The 12020-nt window shown below is 33.7% G+C and overlaps 1 protein-coding gene and 1 long non-coding RNA gene across 5 annotated transcripts in view; one reads left to right on the top strand and one right to left on the bottom strand.

Moving 5' to 3' along the window:
• The window catches only part of TRIM69 (tripartite motif containing 69), a 41631-nt gene extending 30757 nt beyond the window's left edge, over window positions 1–10874 (bottom strand). Inside the window, exon 1 of one of the 4 annotated variants that reach the window (XM_031952228.1) lies at window positions 10683–10874. In XM_031952228.1, the coding sequence (XP_031808088.1) occupies window positions 10683–10688 (6 nt within the window). In that variant the 5' untranslated portion in view covers window positions 10689–10874. Of the gene's footprint in view, window positions 1–10311; window positions 10396–10682 lie in introns of those variants that run through there. The other 3 variants (XM_003756065.4, XM_012546493.3, XM_031952226.1) reach the window with 3 other exon arrangements.
• A 41-nt stretch (window positions 10875–10915) lies between these two features.
• On the top strand, window positions 10916–11900 carry LOC116421559. The gene is made up of 2 exons (XR_004231962.1): window positions 10916–11003; window positions 11133–11900. It is a non-coding gene; the product is annotated as an uncharacterized LOC116421559 (long non-coding RNA).
• The last annotated feature ends 120 nt before the right edge of the window (window positions 11901–12020 follow it).

The following is a 12020-nucleotide window of genomic DNA, read 5'->3' as shown; positions in this document are numbered from 1 at the left end:
AATGAAAAAAGTAACAGCTTGTTAAAGAAAACACACACAGAGAGAAATATACACATAAGAAAATAACACCTTAAAAACAAAATAAGGCAAATGGTTAAAGGCATAAAAATCTGTAAGAAAGGGATATCTTTAAAAGTATAATTAGCCAAATGGAAAAGAAGGTATAAAAGCTTACTAAAAAAATAATTCCTTAAAAATTAGAATTGGACAAGTGAAAGCTAATGATTCCATGAGTCATCAAGAAATAATAAAACATGTGAGGCTTGGGTTTTCAAAGTCACAGCCAATAAAACATAAGTTTTGACAGCTAACTGAGCTAGAAAGTACAGAATACATTGATGTAGTCTGACAAACCCAGAGGTCCATTGAAAAAATGTGGCCAGTGACAAACTTTTTAACTAAACTAAATCACTCTCAGAGATCACCTACCAAGTTGTGGAGGTGTTGTGAGTTGAATCTGTACAATTGAGTCTGATATTCTTGAAATATTGAAGAAAGGTGTTCAAAACAGCTGCAAAGGACAATTGTCATCTTTGATTTAAATTAATATAGTTCCTTAAAAGCAAAATAAAATGAAACACACACACACATATATAACACAAATTATTGTAGCAGCTCTTTTAGTGGTAGCAAAGAATTAGAAATTGAGGGGAGGCCCATCAATTAGAGAGTAGATGAGCAAGACATGGTGTATTATTGTATTAGAATGCTATTGTTCTTTAAGAAATGATGAGCAGGATGCTCTCAGAAAAATGTGGGAAAACTTGCATGGAGTGACAAAGTGAAATGTTCAGAACAAGGAGAACATTTTATATAGTAACAGCTTTATTGTACAATGATCAATAGTGAATAATTTAAAGTGTTCTTAGTAATACAATGGTATAAGACAAATCTGAAGGATTTATGATGATAAATGCTATTCCTTCTTCAGAGAAAGAACTACTTAGAGTCTAAATGCAATTTGAAGCACACTCTTTCCAAACTTTCTTTTTTGTTGTTTTTGGGGCTTTTTGTCTATGTTTTCTTTTACAACATGACTAATATGGAAATATGTTTTGTATGGCTGCACAAGTATAAATGATCATTTATCAAATTGCTTGCATTCTTAATGAAGAGGGAAGGGTGAATTTGGAATTTAAAAGTTTTTTAAAATAATTGCTTTTACATGTAATTAGGAAAAATAAAATATTAATTATATTATTTTTAAAAATCAGGATGCTTAGTTGTTACATTTTCACTTGCCCTAGATTTTTCCAACTAGTGCACCAAAAGTTTCTTCTCTGTCTACTGAATTTCCTTTTCCCCCTACTATCTTGCATAAATTAGAAGCTTTTGTCTAAATGGCTGCTCTGCTAAAAGTAATATACTTTTTATTTGCAATCTTCAAATGTACGCAGCTAAAACTTGCTCCATTTCTATCATAGTCTTATTTTTCTTTTTTATGTAGACCACAAAAAGCTAAAGTAACTTTGCTATTTTGTTTTACTTTACGCCTGCATATTTTATAATATTCTGAACTCTCAATTCAGGCATTCTGTCATCTTGTGATATATTAAAGTTACTATGACAATCATTGTCACTAGTTCACTATCAGTCAGTTAACATATTAAGATACCTACCATGTTCCAGATACTATATTAAGCACTGGGGATTCAGAAAGACAAAAGACAGTCCCCATTCATAAATAGTTGATAGTATAATGAGGGTTGACAAAATATAATTATGTATACATAAAGTATATCAGATAATTTAGAAATTATCAACAGAGAGATAGCACTAGAATAAATAAAGGGTGATTGGAAAAGACTTTCTATAAAAAGTAAGATGTTTATCTGGTGCTAAAGGGAAACAAGGAGCAGAGATAAGGGGCAGCTAGGTGGTGCAGTGGATGAAGCAACAGCCCTGAAGTCAGGAGGACTTGAGTTCAAATCTGACCTCAGACACTTAATACTTCCTAGCTGTGTGACCGTGGGCAAGTCGCTTAACCCCTATTGCCTCAGCAAAACCAAGGAGAAGAAGAAGAAGCAGAGATAAGGAAAAAGGGCATATCAAGGCAAGGAGAAGAGCAAATGTAAATGTCCAGAGTTGGGAGATTGTTCAAGAAATAGCCAGGAAGCTACTGTAGTTAAACATAGGGTGTTAGAAGCCTGGAAGAATAAGTGGAGACCAGATTATGTTTGTACTACTTATCTACCTCAAATTTTTATTCTAATGTAGGAATAAGCTCTTCTTTTTGTTTTGGCAATGTTTCCATCTGAAGAAGTCATCCTGTCCATTTCTTCAAGGACTTTTAAGAAAAAAAAAAAAAAAAACCAACGCAACTGTTGCTAATGTGATACTTAGTAGCATGTCTCATTCACACTCACACTCAAAGGTAGGCAAGTAAACCTGATAAAATAATAATAGTGTGTTAAAATTCTTGACTACCTTGCACATATCATATTAATTTAACTTTGGCTATTGTGACTTACTATTATTTTATAATTTATATTAATTCTAATTTCATATTGTTCAAAATTGTATAAAATACAGACTTAACAATACTTAAAATCATTGTTTCCTCTTTCTGACAAGATTAGGGTATTGTTAAGTATCATTGCTGGGGAATGGTAGAAAAAGGATCTGAGTAATTTTAGAAGAAAATTAAGTGATTAGTGACCTAATAAGAAGAGTAGAATGTTAACCCAAATGATTTTTAACATACTGTGACCTTTTTCTCAGTCAGTATTCTTATATATGTTACCTGAAATGATCTTCTGTTAGAAAGACATCTAAAGGCATGTGGGAATTATGTAAATTTGAATATTTTTCTTTCTCTAAGATAGCAATGTTTAGATTTAGAATGATATTAAAACAGTTAAATTGTTTCTGAAAGGCTTAAAACAGACAGTACATTTTTTTCTTCATTGCACATATATTTCCAAAGAAATCAAAGACAAAGGAAAAAACCCATATATACAAAAGTAGTTGTAACAGGAACCTCCCCCCCCCCAATCCAAAAACACAGCAGGTAGGATTTTATGCTTCTGGCATTAAGCTCCAAAGCTAAAAAATTGAGTTAATTGAAACAACACTGACCAGTATGAAGAAATATTATAAATATAGAAATCTTCAAGTAGGAGAGAATTCTAATAACTTCAAACAGAAATTCAAAGGGGAAAAAATGGATTTTCCATTAGGTCTGTATAAATACCTTGAAAAAAGGTATTTTTTGAAAAATGAAATGAAACCTTTGGAAGAAAAATTGTAAAGAGAACAATCAGCTTTAAAGAGAAATTGGTACAAGCCTTAGGACCCTCAGAACACTGGAGCAGACCAAATAGAAATCAGTGGCTCCAGCACAGATAATTTAAGAATCATTGGATACCATAAAAGTATAATTTTTTAAAAAGCCTAAACAATCTTATTTCAAAAAACCAATACCAACCTATATCTTTTAGAACCAAAGGGAAAAAATAGAAAGACTCCACTGATCATCTCTGAAAAAGAAAAGTCTCAACCAAATCCACAGTATTTTTCTTTCTTTTTTCTTTTTTTCTTAATAAATCAGCAAAATTACTTTAATAGTCTTCTATTTTTCCAAATATAAACAAAGATAGTTTTCTACACCTTTGAAAAACCTTGTTTTCTAAATTTTTCTTCCTTCCTACCCTTCTCCAAAACAGCAAATAATCCTATGTAGGTTAAACATGTACAATTCTTTTAAACATATTTCCATATTAATTATGCTATACAAAAAAAAATCAGATCAAATGGGAAAAAATCAAGCAAACAAATAACAACAAAAAGGTGAAGATGCTATGCTTTGATCCACATTCAATCTCTATAGTTTTTTCTCTGAATGTGGGTGGTATTTTCCATCCCAAGGCAACTGAAATTTTCTTGAATTACTGCATTGCTGAGAAAAGCTAAATCTATCACAGTTGATCATCACATAATCTTGCTGTACTGTGTACATTGTTCACTTGTTCTATTCACTCAGCATCACTTTATGTGAGTTTTTCCAGGCTTTTCTGAAGTCACCCTTTTCTTATAAAATAATAATATTCCATTACATTCATATATCATAACTTATTCAGCGATTCTCAACTGATAGCCATCCACTCAATTTCTAGTTCCCTGTCTTCCTCTATCAGATTGCTTGCTGTTTCAGTTAGGGAAGAAGAAAAAAACTGGAACATAAAATCTTACAAAAATGAATGTTTAGAACTGTCTTTACATGTAATTAGAAAAATACAATAACATTGAGGGGGGAAAAGTAGTCAAATGAAGATTCATGGTTTTATGTAGAAATTTTTTGTGTTCCATACATATGGGAATGTGTAGGAGAGATTTGGGGGTTTAAGTTCTAAATTTAAATCACAAAAGAGAATGAAATTCATTAGAGGATATAAAAGAGTTTTTGTTACTGCCATCTTACATTTATTATGCACTAAAAAACTTGAACCATTTAATAGTTTACCATCTCATATATATATATATATAATTTTCTTTGTTCAAGTTCAGGATAAAAAAGAAATTTAAAAATAAAAGAGTAGGGTATCAACATGCACTATATATACAAGATATTCATTCCCTGCTGAATGGCATTGCTAAACTTAGAAAATGCCATCACAGCTTTTGGCCAAGTTCATAGTACAATTCTAGCTTTTTCAAACTCTCCTATGTGATTACAGAGTTCTATTCTTAGAGATCAGACACATTCAAAAGCCAGTCTGATACAGTCTATTGAAATACTGTTATATACCTAGTCCATGCTTCTATTGATTCTCCTAGATCCCATGGGACCTGTTCTGAAGCTTCTTAATTTGGTCCCTGATATATGTAATGTAGGAGAATGTTTTTCCCACTGGAAAGTTTCAACTAATGAAAACTTCCCAATTCTAATTCAAGCTCTTACCATTTCTTGTCTGGATTATGGTAATAGTCTTCCAATTGGTCTTCCCTGACTCTTTTCTCTCTACTTCAATCTAACTTCCATATAGCTCAACTCTCTAGTACATAAGCCCCACTGGTTTCCTATTACTTTCAGGATCAAATATAAGATCTTTTGGTATAAATCGCTGTACTTTACTACATTTCCAGCTTTCTTACACTTTATTCTTCCTCCACACATTCTATTATTAAAATTTGTGCAGATTGACTCCATTGCTGGCTTGTTTTCTGGGATGGATCTGCTAGTCAGCATGTAGTTTTTAAGTAGCCGTTTACCTCTGATCTTCTTCCTCTGTCATACAGCAGTGAGGCAGGAGCTGAGATACAATGGACCATCCCTTTTTGTAGACATCTATAAATCAGAATTGTCTTGCTCCTTATGAAAAGTTGTCTTTAAAAGTAGTCTCCATCTTGAATTCTGAATTGGTCTACTAACATGTTTCTGCTTTGGGATTTTGTTCTATTTTCTCTTCCTGAGTTTGCATCATTATTGAGGGCAGAAGTCTGAACAAAGACTTTGCAAGCCTATTTTCTGTTCAGTAAGCATCATCTCTTATCTCAGTACCTTTATCTCCCATACTTGAAATTCTCCCATTGCCAAATCTTAATATCCCTGGTTTCTTTCATAGTTAAGTGTCAAGACAATCAACTTTGGAAGTTTTCAGAACTCTCATCAACACAATGACCAATCATGATTCCAGAGGATTCATAATAAAAGCAAACTACCTGCCATCTCATCTCAAAGTGGACCTCTTAAGAGTACAGACAGACATTTCTTAAAATGGTCAGTGTGGGAATTTGTTTTGATTGACTATATGGTTTGTAGCAGGGGATTGTGTTTTTCTTACTTTTTTAGTAGGAAGAGAGTGAGGAGAGAAAATGTATCTTCATCTTTTTAAAAATGAAAATTTAAAAAGACAATTAAAATATCTTCTATGGAAAGATCTCCTATATCCCTATATCCCCTATATCCCCAGCTGCTAAAGCTTTTTCCTCCAAAATTACTTTCTCTCTACTCTATAAGCCTCTTATATATCTATTCATATATGTGATGTCTCTTCCATTAGAATATAAAATCCTTGAGGGAAGGGATTATTTTTTCCCCCTTTCTTTGTTTATTTCCTTTCTCCTAGTTAATTGTGAATTCCACTAGAGAACTTGTCCTTTCCATTAATTGTTAAAGCCCCTTCCTCACTAACTATAAGCTCTTCCAACTCTATTTCCTATTTACCATTCCTGGTATCTATTTTATCTTTTTCTTTTTTCTGTAAACCTCTTCTCCTAAATAAACCTACTTTTTGCCAAACAGAATGGCATTGTGAATTCTTCACATGACCAAACCCCAATATCTGGTGCCTAAACCTCCCATCTTATCACTTGGTGCCAAACCCCAAACACATCATCGAGCTCTCCTAAATCACATTATAGGAAAGACTCTGAAAATAAGGAAACTAAAAATTAGTTCAAAATTCAAAATCATCAAAAGAAGAAATCAGACCTCCTCAAAAGGAAAATAAAAGAAAAAGTTCAAAATATCCCAGATAAAAATCCCATATTTTAAGTTCAGTTGATGTATAGGGTTTCTTATCCCATTCTCTGCTTCTTTCTGTTACACTTAAAAAATAGCAGGTGTAAGCTGGTTTAACCAGCTGAGAGAGGTGTCTCTGATCATCAGAAATGTTTCCAATGATTTAATAGCTAGTGTTTCTATTTAAGGTTTACAAAGTGCTTTATATATTATCTCATTTGATCCTCATAACAATCCTGGGAGATAGGTGCTGTTTACATCTCCATTATATATATGAGGAAATTGAGGCTGATGGAATTTAAGTGACTTGCAAGAATCAGATAGCTAGTAAGTATTTGAAGTGACTGAAAACTCCGATCTTCCTGACTCCAGATCCAACAAACTGTACCATCTGCAGCCTCAGCAGGTATCAGTCTTACTCTGATGAATACCTGAATACTCGTAATTAATCTGTTAATTATCTTCCATGATTCTCCTCCTCATTTTCTTTTTCCACATGTTCCTCTTTCTTTCTCTTTCTCTCTCATTCTGTCTCTCTGGGCCTCCCTTTCCCTCTCCTCCCACCACCCAAGGCCATGAAAAAAACACCACCACAAAACAACAACCTGTGAGTGGAAGTCTTCCAAGGTCAAAGAAACCAGAGTATACTGAGAAATGTATGCCCAGACACTGATTATCTCACTTACCTTGAGAATTTATGAGTCTTTATCCTAACTACTTCTAAGATGACTTGGACAGTCAGGTTTTAGTAGTTGCTGAAGGAATAATAAACCTTACATAATAACCAGAGCTAGTCAGGGTCTCAGAGATGAAAATCAGAACATATAGAAAACATAAATCATCATAAATTAGGGTTAGGTATCTGACAGGGAGGCCCTTGCTCCTGGACAAGATAAATGAATTTAAAGACAGAGGAGCTTAAGGGTCCTAGCTACTTAACTAAGAATTTGTTCCAAAGAGTTGGTGCCCAGAATCGAATCTGCCAGACAGAAAAGTTAAAATTCTATGATAAACAAGACGGGAAAAAAGATTGGGTTCTCCCCCCTCAGGCTGTTGCTGGTCCTATGGCTATTGGAAGTTGTTTTTCTAAAAGATATTTTTTTAAAGCTACTGGCTTTTCAAATTAAAAATTATGTTACCTCAGATTATGAGACATGTTTTTTTGGTTGCAAAGGCTAGTAAATTTTCTGCTTTTTTTCTATAGACTTATGAAAAACTAGTCCTTTATTGAGTTGGCCTTAAAGGAAATTAAGTCTAAATATAATAACTTTGTTTTCTATGATGTTGGTTTTTTTATTTGCAAATTTTACCTTTCTTTTTAAACTATTTCCTTAAAGCTTATTTGTAACAAAAATTACAGATTTGGAAATAAATCCTTAGCAAATTTATTATTATCTTTATGAGATACAAATATTTAATGTCAACCAAATTGCATGTATTCATTAGTTAGACTAATATTTTACATATATGCATGTCATCAAGTAAATATGTGATCTCATCAATTTAGATGATCTGTCCAATGATGTAGATAACGACCAATACATGCTTATTCATTCTGTAAAACTATTGTCTATATCCTTCCATAAATTTGCCACAGATGGTCTATCCTACAGGCTGAAAGCCTTCATTCTTTTAACATTGTGAGCATCCCAACAGACCATTGTGGCTAACCATCTTTTATTCATTACTCTTGACAGGTAACCAGCTTATCTTCTTTTCTTATAGTAAATTCCATGGTAAAATAAATTTAATATGTTGCAACTTTTTTACACCTTCCTTACACCTCTCCATAGTTCTCTGTGATACTCATTTTCACTTCTTTGAAGACTATGGTGTTTCCTGTTTCAAAACTATTTTGTAGTTGTTCTCACTTTTTTTTAGATATGCCTGGCTCTTTGTGATCCCATTTGGGTTTTTGTTTTTTGTTTTAGAAAAGATACTATAGTGTTTTGCCATTTCCTTCTCTAAATCATTTTACAGATGAGGAAACTGAAGCAAGTGAGATTAAGTGTTTTGTCCAGGATCACATAGCTACTGAGGTCAGATTTAAAACTCAGGTCCTCCTGACCACAGGCCTAGTCCTCTACCTGGATGCCCTCAAAGCTCAAACAGAAGAGGATGTTGGTGTTTAAACAATGGGCCTTTACTTCAAGGGAGCATTAAAGTAGCTTTGTAATCTCCTGAAGATAATCCATCCAGCTTTCCTCCTGTTTAATTCTGGTCCATTTGTACTGTCTGTCCAGGTAGACATACTGATAGGCAAGCACTATATAGGTTGTCCATTCAATTGAATTTCATAATCTGAGGAATGTAAATTTTTCTTTTTCTTTTTAAAAATTTCTTCTTTTTTCTCAATAGTATTTTTTTCGAATAAAAAGTTTTTTACATTCATATTTTGTAAGATTTTGTGTTCTAAATTTTTCTCTCTGCTCATCCCCAAGACAGCAGACAATCTGATATAGCTCATTCATGTACAATTTTTTAAACATATTGTCATGTCGTGAAAGAAAAATCAGACCAAAAGGGAAAAAAACACAAGAAAGAAGAAGCAAACAAAAAAAGTGAAAATACTATGTTTTGATCTATAATTCAGTCTCCATAATTCTCTCTGGACATAGATGGTATTTTCTATCCCAAATCTATCACAATTTCCTTAAATCATTGCATTGCTGGGAAATACAAGTCCAATATAACTGATCACCACATAATCTTGCTGTTGCTTTGCACAATGTTATTTTGGTTCTGCTCACTTCACTCAACATCTGTTCATTGTTAGTCTTTTCAGGGTTTTCTGAAATCAGCCTGCTTATCATTTTTTAGAGAACAATAATATCCTATTACAGAATAGAAATTTTTCATCTACTTGGTCTTTTCCTCTTCAGATATCAAACTAAACTCTTCTGAGATGGTTAGAGATGTGGATATATATGTCACAAAAGTGTATAACAATACCCATTACCTCCTCTCCCATCCCCCCCACCCAAAAAAGATTTGTTTTTTCCCTTTATAGCTTAAAGGTGTTGAGAAATTTTGCATCTCTAGGAAGGAACTAACTTATCTATGTAACCAATCAAGGCCTAAGGTGAGTTTGAAGCCAATGTTAGTTCTTTCCATCTGTGTTACTAATACAACCTCTGTAACCTACTATCTGTTAAAAGAAAGGAATGTAAACCTGAGGAAAGGGATTGGTTTTCATTTTGTATCCCCAGTTTCCTTCATGAAATAAACACCTAACAGATGCTTATTGCATTGAATGATGTCTCTAGGAAAGAAGCACTATCTTTGTGTATATATAGTGTGACCAAGACTACTTTTACCTTTTCATTCTTATCTCTGTTTCTCTCTCTGTTTCCCTTTTCTGACATTCACTCCTATACCACTTTTACTATTCTTATGTTTCTCCTATGCCTAACATTCTTTCCTCCTTTTTGCCAACCCAAATTCTACACTTTAAGGCCTAACTTGAGGCTCACTTCTTCCAACAAATCTCAAATTAATCCTGCCTTGAAGTGACTATATTTTAAATCCCTACAGCATTTATCTCATTTTTACCACAGTATGGGGACTTCTGTAATTTGAAATTTTTTTCAGATAAATATTTATACTCTTTAGTTAGATGACACATTACTTAGGCATAATGATTTTTTATTTTCTCTGAATTACACAGTTGCACTTATGTAGGGCCAGATACTAGAAAATACTTAATAAATAACTCCTACATTAAGTTAAAGCTGGTTTTTCTACTCTCCTCCCTTTGACACTAAGTTGAAAGATCCCTGTGGGTATCACCTGGTTACTTATTACCTCTACCTATACAAATTATACCCCTTCCCTATTAAATTTCTCACCTGATAAATTGGTCTCCTGGTGGCTGACCTTGTGGTGATGATCTTCTCTTCACTCTTAGATTCTTGAAAGAGACCCACTACATAGTTCCTCAAAGCCTTTCCAGCTGGCCAAGACCCAGGAATGCTTACATCTCACTGATACAACTTTTGAAAAGCCAGCCTCACCTTCATACTAGGATGAAGTATCAAAACTGGACTTTCATGTACTTCTTCAAACCTTCCTAAATGTCCAGCTCAGTAAATATTTCAAAATGTTACAGATTAAATCTTCCTAAATTCTTATAGCATCATATACCAAGATATTTATCCATCACATTGGGAAAGCAACTATATTAGGAAAATGTAATCACCCATCCCAGAAAGGCCCTCACCTCCATGAAGTTTTTTCATTGAGTTGTTCTTTACTTGATGAGGCATGAGCTTACATTTTGGACCCAGTCAGGGCTGCAAAACAAGAGGCTGGAGCTTTGATGGTTCACTAAAGAATAAGAGTTGGAAAGACTCTGTAATTATAGGGCCAAAAAAGAACAAGGATGGGAGGGGGTGAGGAGCTTACAAGTTCCGTGGCAGTTGGTCAGTTGATGTGACCATAGTTTGCTCCAGAAGAAGAGGTACTAGTTGAAGTGTTTTTTCTCCATACTACCCATTTACTTAAGGTGGGACATAGTATTATTGTCCCCTACTGCTCTAAGGTAGGAGAAAATGGTTGAGAGGCCTGGCTGATCCCCATTTTCCTCAAAACCATAACACAAAAGACAGGAGACGAGCTAAATGGTATTGAGTTGCAGTTTTTCAACATAGTACCCTATTTTTCTCCACAGATTTTTTTGGTCCAGAGAAGACACCAGAAGAGTAATAGTTCATCTTAGAGCTCAAGGAAATAAGATAAAAGTCCTAATTCATCTAACACTGTGGCTTTATTCAGCAAATTAGGAACAGGAGGCTGTATTCCCGAAGGATTTGTTCTTGGATTTGTACTGCCTAGCAAGAAAACTTTCAATTTTATTGTTTATTTAAATAAACCAGCCAAGAATATCTACTAAATATCAAAACTTAGTCTTGGTAGTTTTGGCAAATGTTGATATCTACACATTATTATTTTTGGCAGGAAAAAAGGGATATCTATACTTATGATTTCAGTAGTGTAGGGAATTCCCTGCATTGAAATAAATATTCCCTCCATCAATGCAGATAAATGGTTATTCTGAAACTATGTCTTGGAATATTGCCTGGAGTCTGAAAAAGGGAGTTAAAATTATCTAGTCACTGTGTGTCAGGCAGGTCTTAATCAAGTCTTCTGACTCCCAGCCAGCTCTTCTCTCTGCTATACCATACTTCCAGTCCTTAATATTGATTTTGTAAATTTATTTGTTCTGCCTCCCCCCATAAAGCGTAAGCTGCTTGAGGTAGGCTTATGTTCTTTATCCAAGAGTATTTCCTAATGTAATAATCTTTAAAACAATGTGTCTTGGGGCTGGTTTATTGTTTGAGGAAATGTTTGTTGACTTCCTACCTGTAGTTTTTTATGTAACCATTCTTTGTCAGCTTTTGAATGTGTGAATAAAGACCACCTAAAATTTTTTTCTTGACATATATGATTTTATATGTTTAACATGATTATACATATATAACTGATATTAGATTGCTTGCTTTCTTGGGGAGATAGAAGGGAAAGAGGTAGGGAGAAAAATTTGGAATTTGGAACTCAA

This window comes from Sarcophilus harrisii, chromosome 2 (assembly GCF_902635505.1).
Source record: "Sarcophilus harrisii chromosome 2, mSarHar1.11, whole genome shotgun sequence".
NCBI lineage: Eukaryota > Metazoa > Chordata > Mammalia > Dasyuromorphia > Dasyuridae > Sarcophilus > Sarcophilus harrisii.
The sequence above is the reverse complement of the archived record's forward strand: the minus strand, read 5'-3'. Positions and strand labels throughout refer to the sequence as shown.